General features: G+C 41.4%; 1 protein-coding gene across 1 annotated transcript in view; it reads left to right on the top strand.

Moving 5' to 3' along the window:
* Col4a3 (collagen type IV alpha 3 chain) overlaps nt 1–27,452 on the top strand; it is a 154,172-nt gene that overhangs the window by 109,622 nt on the left and 17,098 nt on the right. The window contains exons 29-43 of the mRNA XM_045146849.1: nt 583–680; nt 1,140–1,290; nt 1,636–1,749; nt 2,607–2,774; nt 4,916–5,005; nt 5,309–5,443; nt 17,095–17,193; nt 17,733–17,822; nt 18,141–18,280; nt 20,609–20,735; nt 22,300–22,380; nt 22,684–22,782; nt 22,980–23,030; nt 25,846–26,031; nt 26,684–26,814. Coding sequence (XP_045002784.1) covers nt 583–680; nt 1,140–1,290; nt 1,636–1,749; nt 2,607–2,774; nt 4,916–5,005; nt 5,309–5,443; nt 17,095–17,193; nt 17,733–17,822; nt 18,141–18,280; nt 20,609–20,735; nt 22,300–22,380; nt 22,684–22,782; nt 22,980–23,030; nt 25,846–26,031; nt 26,684–26,814 — 1,760 coding nt within the window. The remainder of the gene's footprint in view (nt 1–582; nt 681–1,139; nt 1,291–1,635; nt 1,750–2,606; nt 2,775–4,915; nt 5,006–5,308; nt 5,444–17,094; nt 17,194–17,732; nt 17,823–18,140; nt 18,281–20,608; nt 20,736–22,299; nt 22,381–22,683; nt 22,783–22,979; nt 23,031–25,845; nt 26,032–26,683; nt 26,815–27,452) is intronic.

Genomic DNA, 27,452 nt, shown 5'->3' with positions numbered 1-27,452 from the left:
TAACTAGCAGGGAAACTAGTCTGCAAACTCTTGGAAAGCAGAGGTTCATGAGTTCAAATTGGATGGAATGAATCCCCCACGATTCAACACTGGCCTCATGAGGCAGATATCCTCTGAATGCTGCCTCACTTCTGTGGTCCCTTATTCAGAACACAGATCATAGAAAATGATGTGCTTGATTCCCTTCTCCATCATCCTATTACAAATGCATAAAAGAAGTCAAGAGCTGCATTCATACATAGGACTTAACTCTCATGGGTGCTTTGGTGAGAAAGGCCATCTGGGCTGCTGAGAAAGCCCTCTATCTTGACCTGAGTGGCACACAGGTGGAAACCCACTTAGCTGGACAATAAAAGTGACAAAAGTAAGTTTTCAAAATTGCAAACCAAAGTAATTTGACTTGGAACTGATATTTTTTTCTCATTGTTAACTTATTTGCTTTTCTCATCATCCAAACTTTGATACAAACATCTTTGACTGCCTCATAAAAGTATTCGATGAAATAGAGAACTACAGCTCAGAACCCTTTTATGAGACCCATTTCCAATATTCACTGTCTATACTTTGTGTTTTCCTTTATAGGAGATCCAGGTTTTCCAGGAACCAAAGGATTGCCAGGATTTCCTGGGGAAATAGGAGAACCAGGCCTTCCTGGAGAGCCAGGCTTCCCAGGAGCCAAGGTCTGCAAGAATCAAAACTCAGCCTGGTTTGAGGGAGGGGATGGCAACCCTAATCAGCCAGTTAGGATTCCTCCATCAGGCAAGACATTCTGGGTTTAGAAATTATCAGCATATTTGGAGATGAGGATATTAAGTGGTTTTTTTTTTTTTACAAATGTCACCTGACCATCTTCATTTTAAGAAAAGAAAGAGGTGTTCCCAATAGGCTGTCGTTCAATGTCTTCCTGCACGGCTTCACAATTATGCAGAGTGATAAAATTAGAGAACTTCCACAGTCTTCTCAACCTATAGGGGCTGAAGCATCCTGAATGATTAGCATAATTTTATGGCAAAGTCAGTGACTAATGTTAAAAGGCAAAGTTAATGGAATTATGGTATTTATGCAGAGACAAAGTAGCCATAACAAAAAGGATTGGGAAGCATTATATTGACAAAGCTAACATCATTTTTATGCTATAGGGAGAACCAGCACTCGCCAGGCCTGGAGAGCCAGGAAAACCAGGTTTTCCAGGAGAAAGAGGCAATTCCGGGGAAAATGGAGAAATTGGACTCCCTGGGCTTCCAGGTCTCCCTGGAACTCCAGGAAAAGAAGGGCTAGATGGACTTCGAGGTACAACAGCAAGTGATTGCTTTTATCCACTGTGAGCTGCACTGAGATGTAGCAAACTGGATATGTGGGTGCCCCTGGCGTTACTAAGACACTTCTAGCTCAATGAACAGAATTTGTAAGGCAATGCCTTCTCATTCATGGTGGCTTTTTCTCTCCTTTCCTTCTCCCTTCCTTCTTTCTTTTCTTTTTCCTGAGTATCTTCTATAAAAGAAAGACATTTTAATGGTGTTAAATACAGGTCTGATTTGGGGAGGGGGAGTTACAGACAGGTGATGGGGATAATAGCACTAGGACCTTGAGTTTTGCCAATTTAGCAGAAATTTGGACTTTTTTTTTTTTTTGCAGGAGACCCAGGGCAGCCTGGACCACCAGGAGTAAAAGGACCCCCAGGGAGGTGCACACAGGGACCCAGGGGAGCCCAAGGACTTCCAGGCTTAAATGGATTGAAAGGCCAGCCAGGTAGGAAGAGGAGCCAGGTATGCCTTCTGGCGTGTTCACTGCTGTTTAAAATGGGAATTGTCCATTGACGAATCCTGGCTGCTGCTCTATGAGAAATGTTAGTTTGGAAATTTAAGCCTGGATGATTTTATATGCTTTATATGTTTCAAACCACAGTGCTTCATAGAGGAAGAGGCTTGAAGGTAATACAGTGAGCTGATTATATAACAAAATATGAACCTCAGACATATTAGATGACAGATATTAATAGACAGATGATAGAGACAGTACACAGAGTTTATCAAGCTGTGAAGTAAAATATGTAGTTTATTGCTTTATAAGCAGCATAAAAGAAAGGGAATGAAAATAAACCTAAGTGATGCTGGCATGTCCCAGATAATCTAATACTTACTCTTATTGGCTCCTTTCAACCAGACCTACTAATTGTTTCTGGGAAGAAAATGTTTGAAAGTCAGTTACTTTCTACAGGCTAACATTCTCCTGATGGGTTCATAAGTAAATTGCTGGCTAGCACCTTTCTAGAGTGGCACTGTTGTTTCCAGAAGTACCAGTGGCTTGCTTCCCATGAGTAGCTCTGTTTGTCTTCTGAGGGGAAAGACTGAGCCACAGCCATAAAAAGCAATCCCAGAACATGCCCATAGGAATAGGAGGTAGACATAGCCTCCATTGCTGCATGAGTCACTGAGCCAGAGAATGTTTAGGGATCTGAGAATGTCTAGAAAGGGGACAATAAACACAGACATGTGTGCAGTTTACCCAGCATTCAACAGCCAAATAACCATGAAACACTTCTGTAATTGATGGGGAATTTTTTTTAACCCATTTATACCTTCACTCACTCATTCACTTCTATATAGGCAGAAGAGGTGATACAGGGCCAAAGGGAGACCCAGGCATTCCAGGCTTGGACAGGTTAGGATTCCCTGGAGAACCCGGACGACCAGGAATGCCAGGACGTCCAGGTGAGATGGGACCACCTGGACCAAAAGGACCACCAGGATCTGCAGGTTCATTGGGACCACCAGGTATCCTTCTCTATGTGTTTGTCTTCTAGCTTCTTCCACCTTGCTTGAAGGTGGCTCTGAAAGCTGTACTTAGACATAGGATTTTCTTTCAGCTCATGTGTTTTTCCTTCTGAATTATTTGAAAAAAGACTGAGATGAAAAGGTAGCAGGCGGTGGTGGCAGGATGATCACATGCGTAATTCTCTAGATGTTGCAGTTACTTTCTAGACGCGGGGACAAACACTCAACCAGAAGCAGCTTATGAAGGAAAGGGTTTATTCTAGCTTATAGTTTCAAGTGAAAGCTTCACCAAGGTGGAGGAAGCAAAGCAGGAGCAGACAGCTGTGTGTCACACACCTCACTGGCAGGGAGGAAGCAACAGAGTGAGCTCCCTAGCACTGGCAAGGAGGACTACAGAATCCCAGGCCCCCTTGACAGTGACGCACTTCCTCCTGCAAGCCTCCACCTCTCAAAAGCTCTAGCAGCCGGAGAGTAAGTATGAGTTAATCACAAACACATGGCAGAGTGGGAGGTATTTTACATTCAGACCACCACACCATGATACGCCTATGTGGGGGGCACAATCACTTTACATACTATCATATACTTACCAGTATTTTTTTTGAGATTTTTGTGCTTATAGTCAGAAGGGGCATTGGTTGGTAGTTCTCTTGTGATGTCTCTGTCTGGTTCAGTAAGTGTGTCGTTGCATTTCCTGGAGGAGCTAGTGAAGAATTGCTATTCCTTTACCATCTAGCTCTGGGATTTTTTTTGCAGAAAGTGTTTAAATTACCAGGCCAGTCTCTTCACTTGATGTAGTCCTATTTAGATCTTCTATTTTTTTTTCCTTTGGTCAGGTTTGATTCTATGTTTCACTAGAAATTTGTGCAGTATGTTTGTCATCTAACATGTTGCCATTATTGTTTATAACATTTCTTCATAAATTTATAAATCCATAGTTATTTTAAAATATTAATTATTCATTTGAAAGAGAGAGACCGAAAGTCAGAACCTTCTACCATTGTCAAAAGCTCCAGACACATGTGCTACTTCATGTGTTGGGCTCTACACTGGGTACAGGGGAATTGACCCCAGGCCGTCAGGCTTTGCAATCACGTGCCTTTATCCACTGAGCCATCTCCTCAGACTCAAAGTCCGTGGCTATTTGTACAGTTTCTGTTCTTGGGGAGAATAGTCTCTTTCCTCATGGTGTAAGGACCTCACTGACCTCCCTCTAAAGAGGAGCCCAAGATAATTAAATGACACATTGTCCTTTGGTTCATATGATTGGGCAGCTGTCATTTGCCAGGCCTAGTTTTGGCAGTACAGCCCTATTAGTGAACAAAACTGCTGCTACTTACAAGGGGAGCAATTAGTAACACATCTTAAAACCAAATTCAGAAGAATAAGAACTGCTGGGCTGGAGAGATGGCTTAGAGAAGCCTAAGGACTCCGGTTCGAGGCTCAGTTCCCCAGGTCCCACGTTAGCCAGATGCACAAGGGGGCGCACGCGTCTGGAGTTCGTTTGCAGAGGCTGGAAGCCCTGGCGCGCCCATTCTCTCTCTCTCCCTCTATCTGTCTTTCTCTCTGTGTCTGTCGCTCTCAAATAAATAAATAAATAAATAAATAAATAAATAAATAAATAAAAAGAATAAGAACTGCATATGTACAAAAATGCCATAAGGAAACCCATCACAGCATGCAAACTTGAAAAATGAAAATAAAATAGGGTCAACTAAGTGCTATGAAACAAATAAGCAAATAAATAGATAAAGTAGGTAGGTATAATGGATGTAAAGGAGGCAGGGAAGGGAAGAGAAGGGGACAGGAGAGGAGGGGAGGCAAGAGGAAGGGAGAGGAGGGAGGGGGAGGGGGAGGGAGGGGAGGGGAGCGGAGGGGAAGGAGGCCACAGAGGGTTCCATGGCTTCTGTGTTCTCTGTTCTCAATCATAATTGTGATTTGCTACCAATGACTTCCACACAAGTGAGATTTTAAAAGGCCACTTATTGACCCATCTCTTACACAACCTTGGTTATTTTTCTGCTTATAGAACCCATGCCTTCAATGCCTGATCTCTTAAGCTTAATTTACTTTGCTTTCTGGAATACATTGTTTTTCACATTCATACACTTGCGCTGCTTTGTGTTAACTTCTTTCCATAGGCGAAAGAGGAAAAGTTGGGGTGATGGGCTATCCTGGAACCATTGGCTCACCAGGGCCTCCTGGGCAGGCAGGCTCGCAGGGACAGAGGGGTAAGTGACAGTGTTTGTCCCCATAGAAGGAGGAAGGGACAATGTGCATTTATTTAGGAGCAGCATACGTGACATTTTATTCTTTAAGGGAAAAATGATATTTTGTTCTTTAAGGGGAAAAAAGTGGCTAAGCTCACTTTGAGCTTAGTCACTATTCTTATGTGGCTGTCTGTTGGGGAATTAATCATGTTCTCAGCAACATAATCTTTTCTGTCATGTTTCATTGTAGCCTCTGCTAAGCTTTGAATCCCTATGCACTATTTAAGGATGTTAGGATGTGATATTGTCACTCCTGTCCGTCAGGTAGCCTTGGAATCCCAGGAATAAAGGGCGAGAGAGGACCCCCGGGAGCAGAAGGTGAACCAGGAGAGATGGGAAACCCTGGACCTTCTCAAGTACAGCACTTACTAGGGGACAAAGGAGAACTGGGGCTCAAAGGTAAAGAACGCTGTGTGTTTCTTATCAGAACATAGAGCTGACTCTGGGACAGTCATCAAGGCAAATTCCTCTGACTGACAAATGAGTTCTGTGTTTAGTCACCTGCATAACTCACGCAGTTGGTGCTGAGCAAGAACACTAGGTTGTCTATTTAACACACAGCGTTTTATTGCTAAATTAATTCTATACCTTTGTCTGCTGTATGTAACTTAACATTAGAAAAAATTTAATCATAGGCCTGGACCCTCTTTCTGAAAGATAGGGGAAAAAGTAAATCCTTAGAAAAGTGTACACTAAAACCTTCTCAGGCAGTTGCACATCAATGTTTATTACAACCCTATTCTCAATGGCTAAGCTGTGGAAGCAACCCAGGTGTCAGCAGAGGAATGGATAAGGAAAGTGGAGCATGTGTGCACAAGGGGCTTTCTCAGCCACAGAGTGTAGGCATGTCACCTGCAGAAAAATGGATGTGGCTGGAGATAATCATATGCAGTGAGTTAAGTCACTGTCAGAAGTACAAATATCATAAATACAATTTCCTCATTTGTGCGTCCTAAGTATTATACAGACACACAAAATCTCTCTCCCTCCTCTCTCTCTCTCTCTCGTTCACGTACATGACATGAAAGTAGAAACAAAACATTCTAAGAACAAAGGGACTAGCAGAAGGGAGAAGGATTGAACAGGACGCTAGGAGGCTATGGAGAAGAGTGCGTTCCAGGTATATTATACATTTGCCTGAGAGTGGCCCTGTGTAACCCAGTGTAATAGAAAATAGTATTGAAACTAGCTTCTTTTTCTCCTTTTTATTGATAGCTTCCATACTGACAGAAAATAAACCATGATGATTCCCTCCCCCACTTTCCCCATCTCAGATCTACACTCCATCATATCCCCTCCCTCTCTCCATTAGTCTCTCTTTTATTTTGATGTCATCAACTTTTCCTCCTGTTATGAGGGTCTTGTGAAGGTAGTGCTAGGCACTGCAAGGTCATGTGTATCAAGGCCAATTTCTGTCTGGCCAATTGCATTGTAAGCAGTCCTACCCTTCCTTCAGCTCTTACATTCTTTCTGCCACCTCTTCTGCAATAGACCCTGAAGATGTGATAGAGATGTTTTGGTGCTGAACATTCCTCCATTACATTTTCTCAGAAATATGGTACCTTTTAGGTCATCCCAATAGTCACCACCATCTGCAAAGGGAAGCGTCTCTAACCAACAGTGAGAGTAGCATTAATATATAGATATGAATATTAAGTAAAGTGCTTACAGTTTGGTGAGCAAAATATATGCATTTAGCCAGATGAGCATTCCTAATGCTCATGACCTCCCCCACCATAGGCTTTTGATTAGGTTTTCAGTACAGGCATGTATTCCCTCCCTCAGAGCAGGTCTCCAGTCCAAGTAGAGAGCAGATAGTTTCCCCCATTACAGACATGACATTATTGCACCTGTTGGCTCGTTTGGCCTGGCTGGCTGAATTTGACACTTGCAGAGTCCACTGCTTTCACCACTGACGGCTTCTGTCTCCCATAGGGCTGCATGCAGTGCAGCTTTTTCTAGCTTTCTGTCAGCTGGTTCACCTGGAGAAGGTTTTCAGCTCAGCCCCAGTTTGACTTCTCAGTGACCTTGCAGCCCAGGCATGTAAAGACTTCAGTAATAGGGTGTTAGGGTCTATTCCTGGTGGGAAACCAAGAGCCTTGGCAGTAGCCTGTAATAATTGGGGGGCATCAGAGACCTCCCTGGCTAACAGCTCACTGGAAGGTATCCATCCCTGGCACTGAAATTTTTCTAGTCTATGGCTTCTGGGTGTGCCATTATCCAAAAAAAAAGGTCATCATGTGCCTTATACACAATATCCTGGATTTTGACTGCCCCTCCCCCCTCATTCCTTTTACTCAACCTCTTACCATCTACTTACGTATATACAGTACCATCCCCTTAAGTCCACCCCTCTCCTCCCTCCCTCCCTTTTAGCCCTTTTCTAGCTTAGTGGGCTCTGCTACTGATTTTACTCCAACCCTCACACAGTTCTAGGATCCACATATGAGAGAAAACATGCAACATTTGGCTTTCTGGGCCTGGGTTACATCACTAAGTATAATCCTTCCCAGATCTATCCATTTGCCTGCAGATTTCATAATTTCATTTTTCTTTATTACTTGAATAGAAGTCCATTTTATAACTGTACTATATCTTTATCTGTTGAGGGACATCTAGGCTGGTTCCATTGCCTACCTATTGTGAAAAGAGCAGCTATAAACATTGTTGTGCAAGTATCTCTAGGTAATGAGAAGAGTCCTTAGGATATATGCCTAGGAGTGCTATAGCTGGGTCATATGGTAAATCTAATTTTAGCTGTCTCAGGAACCTCCACACTGATCCCCACAATGGCTGTACCAGACTACATTCTCACCAACAGTATAGAAGGGTTCACCTTTTTCTGCATCCTCGCCAACATTTATCAGTTGTTTTCTTGATAATAGCCATTCTGGACAGGAGTGAGATGGAATCTCAAAGTAGTTTTAATTTGAATTTCTTTGATGGCTAAGGATGTCAAACATTTTTCTTTTAGGTGTTTATATGCCATCTGTGTTTCTTTTTTTTGGAATTCTTTATTTAGTTCCATAGCCCATTTTAAGTGTGTTTTTTGATTTCTTATTATTTAGTTTTTTGAGTTTTTTGTATATTCCGGATAGTCATTCTTTATCAGATGTATAGGTAGCAAAGATTTTTACCATTCTGTAGGTTGTCTCTTTGCTCTATTCACAGTGTCCTTTGCTGTACAAAAGCTTTGTAATTTCATGAGATCCCAGTGTTTTATTAGTGGTTTTATTTCCTAAGCAGCTGGGGTTATATTCAGAAAGTCACTGCCTGTGCCAATATGTTGAAGGGTATCTCCTATTTTTTGCTCTAGCAATTTCAGAGTTTCAGGTCTGATATTAAGGTCCCTGATCCATTTGGACTTGATTCTTGTGCCTGGACAGAGACAAGGATCTATTTTCATCCTTCTACATATAGATATGCAGTTTTCCCAGCACCACTTGTTGAAGATATTGTCTTTTATCCAGTGAAATTTTTTTGGCACTTTTGTCAAAAATAAGATGGCTATTGCCGCCTATATTAACATCTGGGTCCACTATTCTGTTCTATTGATCTATGTCTCTTTCTTTGTGCCAGTACCATGCTGTTTTGTTACTATAGTTTTGTAATACAGCTCAAAATTGGGTGTGGTGATACCACCAGCCTTATTTTTGTTGCTTAAAATTGTTTTGGCTATTTGAGGATTTTTGTGCTTCCAAATGAATTTTAGGATTTTTTTTTTCTATTTCTGTGAAGAATGTCATTGGTATTTTTATGAGAATTGCATTAAATGTGTAGATTGCTTTTGATAAGATTGACATTTTCACAATATTGATTTTTCCAATCCTAGAACATGGGATGTCTTTCCATTTCCTAGTGTCTTCTGCAATTTCTCGTGTGAGTGCTTTAAAGTTCTCATTATAGAGAACTTTCACTTCCTTGGTTAGACTTATTCCAAGGTTTGTTTGTTTGTTTGTTTGTTTGAGGCAATTGTGAATGGGATTGACTCCCATATTTCATCCTCCGCATCTTTATTGATAGTATAAAGAAAAGCCACTAATTTCTGTGTATTTATTTTGCATCCTGCTATGTTGCTAAAAGCGTTTATCAGATCTAACAATTTTCTGGTAGAGTCTTTAGGATCCTTTATGTATAGAATCACATCATCTGCAAATAATGATAATTTGATCTCTTCCTTTCCAATCTGTATCCATTTTATAAGTGTCCCTTGTCTTATTGCTAAAGCTAAGACTTTGAGTACTATATTAAATAAGAATAGGGACAATGGACACTCTTGTGTTGTTCCTGTTTTTAGTGGAAAAGCTTCAAGTTTTTCCCCATTTAGTATTATGTTGGCTGTAGGTTTGTTACAAATAGTCCTTATTATGTTGAGATATTTTCCTTCTATTTCCAGTTTCTACAGGACTTTTACCATGAAAGGGTGTTAGATTTTGTCAAATGCTTTTTCTACATCTATTGACATGATCATGTGATTTTTGCCCTTCAGCCTGTTTATGTAGTATATAACATTGATTGATTTGCATATGTTGACCCATCCTTGCATCTCTGGGATGAAACATACTTGGTTGGGGTGAATGATAGCTTTGATATATTCTTGTATTCTGTTTGCCAACATTTTGTTGAGAATTTTTGCATATATGTTCATGAGGGAGATTGGTCTATAATTTTCTTTTGTTATTCTGTCTTTGTCTGGTTTTGATATCAGGTTGATGCTGGCTTCATAGAAGGAGTTTCATAGAATTCCTTCCTTTTCTATTTTATGGAAAAACAATGGTGTTAGTTTTTCACTGAAAGTCTGGTAAAATTCACCAGTGAATCCATCTGGGCCTGGGCTTTTTTATTTTTATTTTTTTTCTCAATTTTTATTAACATTTTCCATGATTATAAAAAGTATCCCATGGTAATACCCTCCCACCCCACCCTCCACTTCCCCCTTTGAAATTCCATTCTTCATCATATCCCCTCCCCATCTCAATCAGTCTCTCTTTTATTTTGATGTCATGGTCTTTTCCTCCTCTTATGATGGTTTTGTGTAGGTAGTGTCAGGCACTATGAGGTCATGGATATCTAGGCCATTTTGTGTCTTGAGGAGCATGTTGTAAGGAGTCCTATCCTTCCTTTGGCTCTTACATTCTTTCCACCTCTTCCACATTAGACCCTGAGCCTTGGAAGGTGTGATTGAGATGTTACTCAGTACTCCAGTCACTTCTTTCCAGCACTATGATACTTTCTGAGTCATCCCAAGGTCACTGCCATCTGAAAAGAGAAGATTCTCTACCCAAAGTGAGAGTATCATTAATATAAGGGTATAAATATTAAGAGAAGTGCTTACTGGGCAGCTTGATAATCATAGTATATACATTTTTCCAGACATTAGCAGATGTTACACTCCTAGGGTTCATGACTACCCCTGTTTTAAGTTTTCAGTATCAGGGATGTGGTTCCCCCCATGGAGCGGGCCTCCAGTCCAATTGGAGGGCAGTTGGTTTCCACCATGACAGACGTGCCACTATTGCACCCGTTGGCTCATTTGGCCTGGCTGGCCAATTACAAGGTTTGAGGTGTCCACTGTTGAGTATCTTCACTGGTGGTATCTCTTTCTCCCATTGAACTGCATGTAGAATGGCTTCTTCCAGCTTTCTGTCAGCTGGTCTACATGGAGGAGGTTATCAGCTCAGTTCCAGCAGGATTTCTCAGTGGCCTTGCAGCCCAAGTATGTGGAGTCTTCAGCAAAAGGGTCTTACCATCTATTCCTGGTGGGAAACCAAGGGCCTTGGCAATGGCCTATAATGTTTTGGGGGCATCAGGGATCTCTCTGGCCAACAACTCCTTGGAGGTATCCCATGGCCTGGGCATTTTTAGTTGGGAGATTTTTGATAACTGCCTGGATCTCCATACTTGTTATAGCTCTATTTAAATGCTTTATCTTATCTTGATTTAATTTTGGTAGGTCATATAAATCAAGGAAATCATCCATTTCTTTCAGGTTTTCAAACGAACAGTCATATATATTCTTAAACTATGTCCTTATGTTTTCCTGAATTTCTTTGGTATCTGTTGTATTGGTGCCTTTTTCATCTCTAATTTTATTAATTTTTGTCTATTTTCTCCTCTGGTCAGATTTTCTATGGGCTTATCAATCTTCTTTATCCTTTCAAAGAACCAACTCTTTGTTTCATTGATTCTTTGAATTTTTTGTTTATTTGTTTATTTCTATTTCATTAATTTCTACCCTAATCTTCATTACTTCTTCCCATCAACTGATTTTTGGTTTTCCTTGTTCTTCTTTTTCCGAGGCCTTAAGGTGAAGCATTAAATTGTTTACTTGTGAACTCTCTAATTTCTTAATGTAAACACTTAGAGCTATAAATTTTCCTCTTAGGACTGCCTTCATTATGTCCCAAAGGTCTTGGTATGTTGTATTCTCATCATCATTTGAGTCTATGAATTTATTGATTTTCTTTTTGATTTCTTCAATGACCCATTCATCATTCAGCAGTTTACTGTTTAGTTGCCATGGATTTGTGTCTGCTCTGTAGTTTTTCTTGTTGCTGATTTGTAGTTCAATCCCATTGTGGTCAGATAGAGTACAAGAGATTATTTCCAATGTTTCTGTAGTTATTAAGATTTGATTTGTGTCCAAACATATGGTCAATTTTAGACAATGTTCCATGTGCTGCTGAGAAAAATGTATATTCTGCAGCATTTGGATGGAATGTTCTGTATATATCTGTTAGGTCCATTTGTTCCATGACATCATTTAATCCAGATGTCTATCCTGTCAAATACTAGGATAGCAACACCTGCTTGTTTCCTAGGCCCGTTTGCTTGAAATACCATTTTCCAGGCTGGAGAGGTGGCTTAGCGGTTAAGGCATTTGTCCGAAAAGCCAAAGGATCCAGGTTCAATTCCCTAGGACCCATGTAAGCCAGATGCACAAGGGGGCACACACATCTGGAGTTTGTTTGTAGTGCTGGAGGCCCTGGTGTGCCCCTTCTCTCTCTGTGTGTGTGTGTCAAATAAATAAATAAAAATAAAATACTTTTTAAATACCATTTTCCATCCTTTCACCCTAAGACAGTGTCTATCTTTTATTGAGAGATGAGTTTCCTGGAGGCAACAAACAGCAGAACATCATTGCCTTTTAATCCACTCTGCAAGCCTGTGTCTTTTGGTTGGAGCATTGAGGCCATTGGTATTAAGAGTTATTATTGAAAGGTATGTATTTATTCTCACCATTTTTCTTATTTTGCAGTGCTTCCTGTTTTCCCTTTACTCATTTGCTTTAAGTGTTATTTGAATATAGTTTATTTTTTCCTATTTCCTCCTGTGTGTGTTTTGCTTTCTCTTCAGTATGAAGAATTCCTTCAAGTATTTTCTGTAGAGCTAGTTTGGTTGTCATAAATTCCTTTAGCCTGTTTTTGTCATGGAATGTCCTTATTTCTCCATCAATTTGGATAGACAGCTTTGCAGGATAAAGTAATCTTGGTTGACAGCTGTTATCTTTCAGAACTTAGAATACATCATTCCAAGCCCTTCTGGCTTTTAAAGTTTGTGTTGGGTAAACTGCTGTTATTCTGATGGGCTTGCCTTTGTAGGTGACTTGCTTTTTCCCTCTAATTGCTTTCAATATATTTTGTTTGGTTTGTATATTTAGTAGTTTAATAATAACATGGCAAGGAGAGGTTCTTCCCAGGTTTTGTCTGTTTGGTGTTCTAAAAGCTTCATGTATCTGCACTGGCATTTCTTTTTCAATTTGGGAAAATTTTTCTTCTATGATTTTTTTGACAGTGCCTACTTTAGAGTGAAATTTTTCTTATTCTATTATATCTTGAATTATGTTTGGTCTTTTCATAGCATCACAAATATCTTGAAATTCCCATTCATACCTTCCTATTAGCTTTCCTTTCTCTTTGTTGGACTGTATTAGGTCTGCCACCTGGTCTTCTAGTTTAGATATTCTGTTCTGTCTTTCATTCATTCTACGGTGAGACTTTCCATAGAGTTTTTTATTTGATTGACTATGTTTTTAAGTGCTAGTTTTTTGCCTGGTCTTTCTTCAGTCTTTATATTTCCTTGCTCATGTCTTATAATGACCTCCTTATTTCATTAAGCTGGTTTCCTGTGTTCTCGTTCAGTAGTTTGTTTTCTTCTTTAATTCCTTTGTTTTCTTCTTTGATTCCTTTGATTTCCTCTTTGATTTCTTTGAGTATAGATAAAATAATTTTTAAAAATCTTTGTCAGGCATTTCATCTAAAACTCTCTCATTGGGGATCATTTCTGATAGACTTATATTTTTGGTGGGATTGTATTGTCTTGATTCTTTGTGTTTCTTGTATTATAATGTAGCAACTTTTGCATCCTAAGTTGATTTGATGTTTGGGTATTCTGCTTACCAGCAGTGTTCTTAGATGTAGAGATCCAGCTTTATGTACCTTCAGGATATGAGTATAAGGTGCCAAGTGTAGCTCTGGTACTTCGGTCCAAACACAGAAATAATCCTAAATGCTGAGTATGTCTGCTATTCAAGTATTCTAGTGGGCTGGGGGAAACAATTTACTGGCAAATTTTGAACTTCAACTAAACGATACACACATTCATTAAAAGCCAGCACAGAGTATGCAAGTGTGGGGGTTGAAACAAACAGATAACCTGATAAAGCCAAAATCCCTAAGGGTGTGTGTTGCTCTTCACTTAATCCTCTCAGCTGGGAGGTTGAGAATTTTGTTCTGAATTGAGTTCCAGGTCAGCCTGGATCTGAATTAGACCCTGCCCCCAATAATTACAAAACCAAAAGACAAAGGCCCTTTAAATTTGAAAGCATCAAGGGCAACAGTAGTCAACCCCCAAATACAGCTTAATTGAGAATGGGAAAGCCAACTAAGAACATGTAACCCATAACTTTCCCTGACATGGAAAGAGAGATTAGCACTTCTAGTGCAGGCCTAGGTACCTGCTTTTTTGTCAGTTGGCCTCGTTACCTTTTGGGGTGGCTTCCAATCTTACCAAGGCTGAGTGCCCACCTCGATCCCTCCAGGTTGTGCTGTGGAGCTGGGGAGCTGGTGTTTTGATCAGCTGTGCTAGATGCCCTGCTGTTGGGGCTGAATGTGTTCTCCCGAGGGTCACGGTTCTATCAGATGGGGGAGGGGAGAGTGCAGGAAGCCTGGAGCTGTACTGGAACCGCTCAGCTGGTTCCGCCTGTGGCCCTGTCAGCCGCTCCTTAGCTGATCCCTGCTGTCTCCCCTTCAGGTCTCTTGACTTTGCAGGGAGGCTGAGGTTGGAAAACCCCTTGTTTGTCTCTGCTCCTGCAGCTTGGTGCCAGGCCAGGCATGCATGCATATTGTATGGACTGAGCCCCAAGTACCTCGGCAGGATTCTAGCCATTTTTCTCCTTTCTAGTCAATCTTGGTCTCTCTTGCTTCTCTGCTGTGGATAATACAAACCTATACACCTTCACTTTGCAGAAGAATGATGTCTTTTGCTGTGGTTTTACTTAAATTCCTTGCTAGGCTGATATAGCATGACTCCTATGCTACCATCTTACCCAGAAGTCTAAAATAACTTCTTTAATCCAGGTTGTAAATGGAGTTTTAGAGTTCCTTTCCAATATGCCAATGCACTGATAAATTTAGGGCACCCCAGATCTTAAGACTTAAAAAAATTAAAATCCATAGATGAGAGGGTAAGACTCAGAGAGACTTCATTAGATTAAGAGAAGAAAAGGGGAAGAATGTACAGAGAGATTCAGCCATCTGGGAGGCAGGAAGGGGCAGGGAGCCCACTTAGAAGTAGCCCCCATCTCACCCCAGCAGGACCCAGATTGACGAGGGGGATGAACAGCCAAGAAAGAAAGAGGTCTTGTTGGCAGGGGGAGAGGGGCAGGAATAGCCCAGGGCTAGTACTTTTGACTGCAGAAAGAGGTAAGCATCCCTTTACAATCTCACTGTGGTGCATTCTGCCCTCAGGCTCAGGTAAAACTGAGAGCTTGCTGACTGTTCTGGGCTCTAGAAAAAGTTGACACATATGGGTGGGGGCGAGAGAGGTAGCTGATTGGCTGAGACTGGACGAGGTTCTGAGTTCTGGTTCTGCTGGAACAGGCAAATGGTGTTATATCTTTTGTATTCCTTCTTTTAAGCCTTGTCCTGACTCATTTTCCCTCAAGTTGAGCCAGGTATAGTGGCATATACCTATAATCCCAGGATTTGGGAGACTGAGGTAGGAAGATTATGAGTTTAAGGAAGCCTGGGCTACAGAGTGAGACCTCATCTCATTAACAAAAAAGAAAAAAAACAACAACTTTCCAGTGGAAATCAACATTTCCCCAAATTCTACTTCATTCTGTCACCTACCAATGGATATTTCTGAATGCATCCAAAACCAGCTTCTTAGTTCAGAGTTTTGGAGGGAATAACAGTAAAAAGAAAATGTGTCTTCCTGAGCTTTAACCTTTCAGCAATACAGTTAACTGTTAGGTGTGTGTGTGTGGTGAGGGGGGTCACTGGTATCTGAACCATTCAAATATTCAAGTTATTTAGCTACTTTTTGTGCTGTTTTTGTCACATGATTAATATAACCAGTAAAGCCATATTTCTAAGCAGGCCTCAAATTTAATCCCATTGCTCACATTTAATACTAAGCAACTTTGCGAAAACAATTTGTGGGTAAAATGCCACCTTCTCAGAGATACGGCCATAGCAGAGGAGCCACATAAGGTCCCTGTGACATATTTTTCCTTGGCTTTCCTTGATTTGCTTTGCTTTTCTAACTCTATCAATGTAAAATTCACCCTTAGTTCTCAGACCATACACAACTAACCCAGGCTTGGCATGCACGCTAGAACAAATGCACACACTGAACAGTATAGATTCTTCGATTGGGATAAATGCAAAATACTGGGGTACAAAACAATTCAGCCCTCTGTACTCACCACTCCTGGACCTGGAAATCTTGTCTCATCCTGTGCTTTCTCCACCCAATGAGCTGCATTTGGACTTCCAGGCTGAACAACAAAACTTACTTCTCCTTCCAGAAATTCTTCCCTGGGTGGCGGGTGTTTGTTTACCTGGCCAGCTCCCAAATTAAGCACTAAGAACTCAACTTGTCAACACAGCTCAAAACCTGCTTATTAATTAGCAGCTCAACCTGTATGTAAACGAATAGACACAGAGGGCTGGGGAAATGACTCCACTGTTAAAGGCACTTGACTGCAAAGCCTGCTGCCTTGCGTTCAGTTTCCAGTGCCCACACAAAGCCAGGTACACAAAGCGGAGTTCACTTCCAGAAGCCACACGCATGTGTGTGCAAATAAATACAGAGGCAGGAAGAGGCACAAAGGCAGGCTGTGTACAGACTGTGGCATGTTCCAAGAAGTTAGGGAAGATGATATTTGGCTTTGAGGTAAAAAGAAGTCCAATACATATCAATGAGCAGGAGAATAAATTGATCAAAGGGAACCTTTTAGGGAAAGCAGGATGGTGTCCTGTGAGAGTCATGGACTTCTCGTCCATGCAGAACTGAGTTCAAACCATGGGAGGTGGGGGTTCACTGATGGACAAAGTGGTTCCGGGTAGGGTCTTGACTTACTCAATACTTCATAATCCTAAGTGTGTAGTGTGCCAGTGTACTATAAGAAATGAAGAGGTGTTAGGCGACTAAGTCTTCACATCTGTTATTGTTTGCAGTACTGGACATGGAGCCCAGTGCCTCACACATGTTAGACATACATTCTACCTCCCCAGGTCTCAACAATGCTGTCTGAATGCATAAACATCATGGTGTCAGCTGCTACTGCTCTCATATAGACCCTGTGTCAAAGCTTTATACATAGTATCTCCTTTTAACGCTCCTGCTCTTGATAACATGCAACATTGTGTCATAGTAAAAGCCCATCAGCTTCAACGAAGATATAGACCAATGTAACAAGGCTTGTCTGCTTCCGTGCTGAGGAATGATCCAAGAGCCTCATGCATACGAGGCATGCACTTTACCACTTAGCCGCATCTCCAGCCCTCAAATGTGCACTTTTAATGTTTGATCTTTAACTTTAGGATTTGTAGGAAACCCCGGTGAAAAAGGAAACAGAGGTATTCCAGGATTACCAGGTTTGAAAGGCCCCACAGGACCATCTGGGCTGCCAGGCCCTCCAGGTATTATTGACTCATCCATAGGTACAGATCATGTTTTAAGATTTCCTAGTCAGAATAGCTGCTATGTATTATGGGAAATTATCACACATTACATATCAGAAGTAAAAATTAGTGCTCTAGTCAATTTGACTTCTGCCCTTTTCTTTTTAAATAAGTTATTAAGTTCCTGGAGTAAATCTTAAACTATTATAGCAGTCTCCTATCACTCAGTAGCAAAATATATTGCATGGAAATTAATGTCAGTGTGCTGTCGGGGGTGTATTAGCGCAGGGGGCCCCTCTTTCCTACAGGGGTTGGTTCTAAGATGGCTTTGATGGTTGAAATCCAGGCCTAATGACAGGAGTTTCACATTGTCTAGTTTTCCATGTTCTGTGTCTCCAGTCCTCACACTAGCTTAAGGGAACAGGACAGCTAACCAAGGGCCTACACTAGCTAGACAGGGGCTCTGGATTCATCTACTCCTGTGAACAGCAGCTACGTACTGAGCATCTACTGTGCCCAGGAGCTATGCACGTTACATGACTCTATTTCCTCTCCAGGCCCTAAAGGAGATCAGGGGAGCACTGGGGACCCTGGAGAAGCAGGACCACGCGGCATGCCAGGGCACATGGGGACTATGGGCACACCAGGTAATGTCCAACTCCCTATCATGAGCTCATAGGCTTACAACAGGCCATCATTGTTGCTTTCCTGTGTTCCACATTACAGTGACTGGAAACTTTATGTCAGGTAACAAGGTTTGCTTTTAGATAAAGGTATTGTTGTATGACTAGAATATGAGTGAGAACAGGACAAATAAATTATAATCATTTCTTATAATGACCTCATGTTCATGGTTCTGGAAAACTAACTTCTTGGGAGAAGAACAATTTATGTAGATGTCAGAAGTAGAACTCTTCTAAGTCCCCACATTTGTCTCACTTACCTGATCTCTCTCCTCATTTCAGGACCTAAAGGAAGAAGGGGAACTTCAGGACTCCCAGGTCTAGCTGGAAAACCAGGCCTGCCAGGGAATCGTGGTCTCCAAGGAGATAAGGGAGAACCGGGTTATTCAGAAGGCACCAGACCAGGACCACAGGGACCAAAGGTACATAGGCCACCAGAAGTTATGTCTTGGAAAGGGCGGGAAGCATTAAAATGACCACAGAGAGAGATATAGTTCCGTTGGTAGAGTGCTTGCCTAGTTTGCCAGGGCTTCAATCCGCAGCAGCTGGATGAAACCAGGTATAACGGCACATTCCTGTATTGCCAGCATCCAAGAAGCAGAGGGCTCAGAAGACTAACATCTTCCTTCAGCATAAATAGTGAGTTCGAGGTCAGGTTGGACTACATGAGACCCTGTTTCAGAAAACAAAATAAAAATATATCCACAAAGCTACAGATTCAATGTGGATATATTTTGATTTTTTTTAATCCTATTTCCACAAGTAAGGACGTTTCATACTCTCAGCTTTGGAAAGTTTGTTGCAGACACCATGGATTTGCTCTGGCCCTGAAGTTTAAGTGTGTTCCCAGAAGGGGGCAGAAATGCCAGGCCCACACAGACTGACAGGGAAGGCAGGATTTCTGTCCTTGGAATTCAAGCTAGCCAGTGTTATCTTAGAGTTTATGCATTTTCTAATTAAAGCTCCTTTTAATATTAAGACACATTAAGAGGTGTAGAATAAAATAACTTTACAACATAATTAAAAAGTAAACTCACGAGATACATGTATTTACTCTTGTTCTAGAACTTTATTTTTACTTCCTTACACACAGTATTTTTACCTTGACTCTTCCAAAAGCCTGTGTTCGGTCACAGTGAGGTTCATACTGTGAGGCAGCAACCCGATGTTTCTGTGGGGCTTGGTTGTTTTCTTCAGTTTATTTCCTTCCAACCCTTCTTTCTACATTACTTACATTAAGAGCCAAGGCTGGCGCAGTACAGTCATTAACAGAAAATCCAGTAAGCAGGGATTGTCAACATGAGATCCCAAGAGATTCACTTACCTCCCTTAATTGAATGTGAAATATCTGAATACAACTTTTTATAAAGGAATGATGCTCAACAATATATGGTTCTGGGGCTGGGAAGATGGCTCAGTAGTTAAACGTGCTTGCTTGCAAAGCCTACCAGCCTGGGTTCAATTCCTAAATACCCTCAAAAAGTCATATGCACAAAAGGGCACATGCATCTGGAGTTTGTTCGCAGTGGCAATAGGCCCTGGCATGCCCATTCACTCTCTGTGTGTTTGCAAATAAATAAAATAAATAAAAAAATATAAACAAAAAAAGAATATATGGTTTCAAAACATAAGTTATTATTTATGAAGTTTTTTCTCTCTTTTGAAACATCAAAAGAGGACTTTTTCTTCAATTTTCCATTTTGTGAGTTAGTGGTGGCGCCACGTGCCTGCAACACCAATACTTGGAAGGTGGAGATAGGAGCTGAGGATATTTTCGGCTGCATAGCAAGTTTGAAACCATCTTGGGCTATATGACAATCTGTCTCAAAGCACTATGAAAATGAAAATGACAATAATAATTCTTTCATTTTTTCCAGTAGCAATTATCAAAATAAGAAAGAGAAATCTTAGAAATTTACATACACACAAGAAAACAACCTTTTATTACTTGGAACACGAATGATTGTTTTCCTCTTCCTACTTAGAATAGTTTCTCAGAAAACCAGGGAAACTCCTTCCATGAAGATATTTTCTCAGTGAGAAGTTCTATTTGATCTTACATAGAAATAATTAGCAGTTCCACATAGACTTGGGAGTTTCATGGGTAATAAGATGAAGTTTCAGAACCGTGCACTGAACACAAAATAAGCTGGACTTTATGATTTCAGCAGAGCAGTTTATTTTAATCAGCTCTGATGAAAATTTTATGCCACCATCAAACTGCATGTTCCAATGTATCATGAATCTGAAATGCAGATACAATGAATATGAATGCATTGAAAGGTTTTTTTAACATGTTAATGGTATATGTGGGTCTTCATGTGTTGTGTCAGGAGGACAGGTATCTGCCTGACAGGTTTCTGATCCCGTCAGTCATCACAATCTGAAATTATCTGCTTGTGTGGTTATTTAACACCGCTCTAGTTCCCACTGGAGAGGCCGTCATCCCGCTTCATGAGATGCAGCACACACTGTCACAAGGGCCCGGCCTAACCAGGCTCCCATCTTGGTTTGATGCTGTGCTGCTGCACTCCTGAAATCTTTCCAGTAGCTGTACAACACAGAGCTGTGTTTGCACTTTGCACTGGGTCCACAAGCATGTGGCCAATCCATCCCTCAACACATTCACAGCACTAGCCCATAACAAGTGCTTAATGTGGATTGATAAACAAGTTTTAAAAGTTTGTATTTAATTCTAATTGCATGTCCTGCTTATGTGAATTTTTAAAAAGTGTCTGACTTAATTTAAGGGGGATATAGGATTGCCAGGTGAGCCAGGAAAGAAAGGAGAAAGAGGACCACCTGGCCCACCTGGAAAGTCGGGGTCTGCTGGACCTGAGGGAGCTCCTGGGAGTCCTGGAAGTCCTGGCCACCCAGGTGAGCCCTGGCTTTGCAAGTCTTAAGGGTGGAAATATGATGTGCAGAATGGTCATTTCCTTCTGTGGTCATCTGTGCAAACAGAAACTGAAACATGTTTGTGCTGCAGTTAGTTTTATTTGACTTTGAACTCCAAGGTGAATTAGTCATAAGGAGCCATTTTTTAAGGAGAGAGACTAGTGAGAAGGGATTCAGTGGAGGGGATTTTGGAGGGGTTTATGATCATGATATGAACTATGGCTCTACAGACAAAGGTTGTCAGTAAAAATTTTTTAAAAGGAGCCATTTTTACTATTTGAGGGACTAAAATTTAAAACTCTTCTCCTGTAATCAAAATTTCTGCCTCTACAAATCTACCCTAGAGATTCAAACCATGCTTCAGTGAATGGTCTTACATCTGAATGATTAGCTGAGACCTCCTTAACAAGTACCATCTATAGTACAGCATTTAATATAGTATAAAATAATTATATTCCCGTGTGTGTGTGTGTGTGTGTGTGTGTGTGTGTCTGTCTGTCTGTCTGTCTGTCTGTCTGTCTGTCTGTCTGTGTATGTAATAGAATTAAGTGTTAATCAACAGAAAATTGTTTCTCATAGTTCTGGAAGCCAGTGTCTGATTAAGATGCTGATAGGGCTATTTTCCTATGAGACCTCTAAGCTTGGCTTGTAGAACGATCTTTCATCTTTCCTCTTACATGTCTTAATCTGTTACAAGGATACCATTCATATTGGATGAGGTCCCACCAGGAATCTTACTTGCACTAAGTTTTTAACAATCTCATTGCCAAATACAATAACATTCTGAGTTCTGGGGTTTATAACTTCAACATATGAATTTAGGGGCAATATAACTAACTCGGTAACACTATTCTAGGACATTTTTCTGACATGTTTCTGGACTGGATTTTGGATGTTGATTTTCATATTAGCTGACAGTTTGAGTTTTCATTTCATTTCAACTGCCCATCGGGAGATGCAGCTCAGGCAGAACTCTCGTCAAGCACACAGAGCCTCTAGATTCGATCCTCAGCACTGAGGAGACATTTGAAAACAATGACAAACACCTGCTAAGTTACTGGGTTGCAGCTTCAGGCCTCTCTTAAGCCTAGCATTTGAACTATCTGTCAAACCTTGAGGGTTTAAAATATTTGCAAATCAGATATTGAGCAATCCATGGAGCTGGTGGCTAGACATACCTCTGCCTTGGTTTACAGGGTATTGACTGCCAGGACAAGGATCTGAAGTGACCTATCACAAGACTCTTTCCTTAAGACCAGCTTGAGAAATTGCTGATCTGTTCAGTGGCTACTGTAAACACTCATCTCCTGATGCTCTTCTTTTAAAAAATATTTTTGTTTATTCATTTGAGAGTTGAGAGAAAGAATATGAGTGCACCAGGGCCTCTTACCAGAGGCAAAATATATGCACCACATTGTAAGTCTGGCTCTACAAGGATACTGGGAAATTTAACCTGAGGCAACAGGCCTTAAAAGCAAGTGCTTTTAACCACTGAGCCACCTCCCCAGGACCCTGATGTTCTGCTTTCCTTTCTCTTCATCACTAGGAAGGCGGGGCCCTGATGGCGATTTGGGACTTACCGGAATGAAAGGCTTCCCAGGCCCTCCAGGAAGGAAAGGCCCTCCAGGTCTCATTTTTATGCTTTTCCCACCTGCTTTTCCTGAAGAAAGCACACTTGTTCCTCGGTTCTCCATGCTCACTGCTGTCACAGAATGCAGCTCCAGACAAAATGCAGAAAAGTAGGGTAGATATGTAATTCAGTATCTGCTAATATAAACCTCTTACATAGCTATCCTTATGATCATATTAATCTGGGCATAGTTTTCCCTAGGAACCTACTTCACATAACTAGAGCACACTTCCACATATCTCTCTGGTATTCACACAGAAGCCTTCTCTTTGAATGCCATGGATTTTCTGTTGGTTTCAGGCCCTCCAGGATTCCCAGGATCTCCTGGGCCAATGGGCATGAGAGGAAACCAAGGACATGATGGGATTCCTGGTCCAGCCGGACAAAAGGGAGAAACAGGTAGGACTTGAACATTATCTTTGAACCACTCATTGAATTAGGAGCATGTTGGTCTCACATTGCTCTAACAATTCTTCTGACAGAACTGACCACATCTAACTTGTTCTTAGTATATTACATGCATATGCATACACATACATACATACATTGCAATGAAATTAACTTAAATGTTAATATGCTAAAATTATCTCTCTCAGGCTTGCTGCAGACCCCTCCAGCAGGCCCAAGAGGGAGCCCTGGTGTTAAAGGTAAGCAGTTTTCCTTTCTACAGCTAAAGATGTACATTCCCAAGGGCAAAATTCCAGGTCTGTATGTTTGATCTATAAAATAATTGAACCTAGCAAATGAAAGAAACTCTTATGGTAATATAAGGTGTTCATAGTCAATGTTCAATGTAAAAATCATCACAATAAACAGAGTAAATAAGGAGGTGTGATTCAACTTTAGAATTTTCTTCAGTGAAAATCTCTGAAGATAAAAAGCAGTCAGGGGGCTGTGGAGATAACTTACTGAGTAAAGTGTTTGCCATGCAAGCATGAAGACCTGAGTTTGATCTCTAGTACCCACATAAATGCCAGAGCATGCCTTTAATCCCAGTGATGAGGCAGAGAAAGCTGGATCCCCAGAGCTTACTGGCTAGCTGATCTAACCTAATTGGTGAGCTCCAGGCCAGTGAGAGACCTTGTCTCAAAGAAGACAGTATTCCAAGGACAACACCTGAGGTTGTCCTCTGGCTTCTACATACATGCACACACACATGCATGTGCACCTATACACACCTGCTCATGGATGTACACACATATACAAATACATGCACGCAGAATACCTACACAAATGAATGAATAAATTCATTTGTATTTGTCTTGTTAGCTAGTTTCTCTGTCTCCTCTCCTACAAGGATGCAGGTGAGGTCACCAGCTTCCCCATGAGCGTCCAGCCCTGCTGGTCTGCACAGTGATGCCAACCTTTTCCCACCTGGATTCCACCCCCTGAACTGAGCTTGTGGCTTGTGTCATTGGTTGTCAGGGGCTATCCTGTAACTCTCCCAACATGTTGTGCACGGCAACTTATCAGCATGTGACTTAAAGTCTATACATTTTTTGTTTGGTATACTACAAGTGTTAACATTTCTCATGCCAGAATTTTAAAAGAAAAGCAGCTTCTTTTATCTCCTCTCTAGTATGTAGAGAAACCGGCCAAAAAAAATATCCGAGTGCACATTTTAATGACCCTTGATAGCCTTCTCCTACCGTTCTGTGCACAGGCATGTGTCATAGTTATTGATGCTGAGGACCAGATAAAAAGTAGCTTTGAATTGAATTTGAGAGGACTTGCCTCTTTCCTCAACAGTTAGCACATGAATGTAGACAAGAGCTGCTCTTCTTCTTGTTTCTTAGGGATTGTATTTGGGGGGGGGTGTGCCAATGTGCCCACACCTTTCAGAGTTTGCCCTCCCCATGAGCAGGAAGACCTTCCTGTCCAAATGCTTAGTTTTAGAATCTTATGCAAAAGAAATGTTTCTGTTTATATTCTAAGGCTAAACCCAAAATAATACCATCTTTGCATTATTTTCATTCAATTGGAAATAAAATTTAATACAAAATGATCAGATATTGGGCCAAAAAAGCCTCAAAATTCACAAATAGAAATAGCCCAGGTGTGTAGTAAGTGATCACATACTCCAATACCTCTTGGGATAACTAAACAAAGAGATAGATAGTTTGGAAGCCATAGAATTATTCCATTCGTTTAGTCTCCCAAATTCTAAAAGAAATCGTATTGCAGAGCAAGGAACAATAAGGAATGTGGCATGAACAACCCAAGACATCTGGACGTATCAGGTCACTGCTACCTAAGACTGCACTGGTGAGCCAGAAGTGAGCCGAGGGCATCTAAATATTTTCTTTTAAAAACACAAATGTGTAGGCATTAAAAAGCTAATCAATGTGAATATGCGTAGGGCGAGATTTTAACATATTATCAATCTAAGTCTTTCCGCCCAGGAACATTCCGCACCTTTCTTCCCTGCCACCAGACTCTCTCATTTCCACTGCTCTTTGCTGGCAGGTCTCCTCCGTTCATGACATTGACTCTCTTGAGAATAGTGATCATTTTCAGTTCATACTACATTTTGTGTGTGTAACGTGCATGTTTGTATGAATGTGGGTGCACATGTATGTCCATATGGAAACCAGAAATTGACACTGGGTCTTCCTCAATCACTCTCCAACATATTTTTGAGAGTCATACTGAACCCAGAGCTCACTAACTCTGCTAGACTAGCTAGCAAGCAAGCCCGGGGGTCCTCCTATCTCTCCCCCCCCAGCGCTGGGATGAAAGACATGCACCACCTTCTACAGCTTTTATGGGAATGCAAGCTGAGGTCCTCAAGCAAGCACCTTATCAACTGAGCCATGTCCTCTGCCCTGTCTTTCATTCGTAAAAGTCAGAACACCATCTTGAAAGTTCTCCGAGATGAAAAATGGCTAGTATTAAGTTGTGAACTTCTGGGTTTGTTTTTTTTTTTTTCTGTTGTTGTTATTGTTAAATCCCTGTCTCTTGCCATATTCGTCTCTCCCAAATGATGTCTTCCAGCTATGAAGAATTAACAAGAAAACAAAATAGGATTTTAATGTTGCTGCTCCTTTGTGTGGGTTTAGCTGAGCAACACTTCCAAAGCACATCAGTGCCATAATGTTTAAGGGTATTTTTGTTCTATTGTGTTTTCAGTAAGTAATGTCATTTTAAGTAAAGTTCAAACAATAATACTGTGGCTTATATTTGCAGAACACTTTAGCCTGATAGTATAGTATGGGGGTATATTTTTACTTTTTAAATAAGACAACAGAGATTTGTAACAATGAAGTGATCTTACCAAGATCAGCAGGAGGAACTATAGACTTGTATTTTGCTTATATATATTTTGTTTATACATACATACATATGATGGTCTCATGAATCTTAACATTTTCAAGGCAAGTGCCCCTATATGATTAAAGATGACCACAGATTACAATCATACCTTTAGGAGTATGAAAGAAACTTAGTGGCACTTCTTTGCAGGTATCAAAGGAGACAGGGGAGCTCCTGGCTGGCCTGGCCTCCCTGGCAGGAAGGGGTCCATAGGAGATGTTGGGCCTCCAGGACCCACAGGCATAACAGGACTCCCAGGACCACCAGGTCTTCCCGGAGCTATCATCCCTGGCCAAAAAGGAAACCTAGGGCCCCCTGGCCCAAGAGGAAATCCAGGTAAAGGGTCTCCTTCCAGAAGACAGAATGAACGTCACACATGACAGAAGATGGTCTCACCTTTCTTATGTTTCTTTTTGTTTGTTTGTTTGTTTTGGTTTTTTTGTTTTGTTTTGTTTTTTGGGTTTTTTTTTTGAGGTAGAGTCTCACTCTAGCTCAGGCTGACCTGCAATTCACTCTGCATTCTCAGGGTGGCCTCAAACTCATGGCAATCCTCCTACCTCTGCCTCCCGAGTGCTGGGATTAAAGCTGTGTGCCACCACGCCGGCATTATGTTTCTTAATAGCTCCTTTTTTTTGCTTCTGGTCTTTCCTGTTCTTATCATTCCCCATTCTCTTATGAAGTTGGTGACCTCAGTGAAGATTAGCAGACATGACTAATGATCCTCAAAGACGAAGACCTCCAGTTACTGAGCTCCTACTAAGGATCAGGCCCCAGGCTCAGGCCAAGACCCTGCCCCAACAGACTGTCCTCAGGGGGAATCTCCCTGGCACTATCTTACTTCCGCTTCACTGCAGTCCCATTGCACACAGCAAAAGAAAGGATGTCTGTGACAAAGCCTAAATGTAGGACTTGTGATTTTGAAGAAGTCCATGGTAGAACCTTCTAGAACCCTTTACTGACAAGCCTAATGAGCTCTTTGTGAATTCAGGTGAGCCAGGTCCCCCTGGGCCTCCAGGAAGTTACATCAAAGGCATAAAAGGTGACAAAGGATTTATGGGTCCACCTGGCCCCAGAGGCCCACCTGGACATGTAGGAGACTCGGGTCCACCAGGTCAACCGGTAAGTGTGGAAAGTCACTTTGGCTTATTATGAATAGAAGTCTTACTGTTGTTTCAGTGTAATTATTTTGTAGATTGTCAGTGCTGATACTTGCTAATTGTTCATACGAGTACTGTGCCATGGTCAGAGCACCTGGAAGCAGCAAGAGTTCATTACCTGCAACTGCATCTGTGCAGAGTGCCAAAGGCCAGACAGAGCCAGAGGCCTGGGCAATAACGCTGTTCTGGGAGGGACAAAGCTCCTCTACACTAGTCGTGACCTCTGCTTACTTAGCTGCTGAGCAATGATAGTGGGGGAGGGGCAGCATCGCAGTTTACAATGGCCCCAAATATTAGTCATCTCCCCCTCTGGTAATAAGCTTTTATCTTTGTTGGGGCCATGTGTAGTGGCACACATCTTTAATCCCAGCACTGGGGAGGTGAGGCAAGAGGACTGTTGTGAGTTAAAGGCCAGCCTGGGACTACTGACTGAGCTCCAAGTCAGCCTGGGCTAGAGTGAAACCCTGCCTCAGAAAACAAACAAACAAACAAACAAACAAACAAACAAAACCCTTGCTACCTTGCAAATAGCTATATATTTTCTCCTCACTCCGTATATTCCAATGTCTATATGTAACTTCCAATTCTTCCCTATTATTT

This window comes from Jaculus jaculus, chromosome 4 (assembly GCF_020740685.1).
Source record: "Jaculus jaculus isolate mJacJac1 chromosome 4, mJacJac1.mat.Y.cur, whole genome shotgun sequence".
Lineage (NCBI taxonomy): Eukaryota > Metazoa > Chordata > Mammalia > Rodentia > Dipodidae > Jaculus > Jaculus jaculus.
This window is presented reverse-complemented; position numbering and strand designations above follow the sequence as displayed.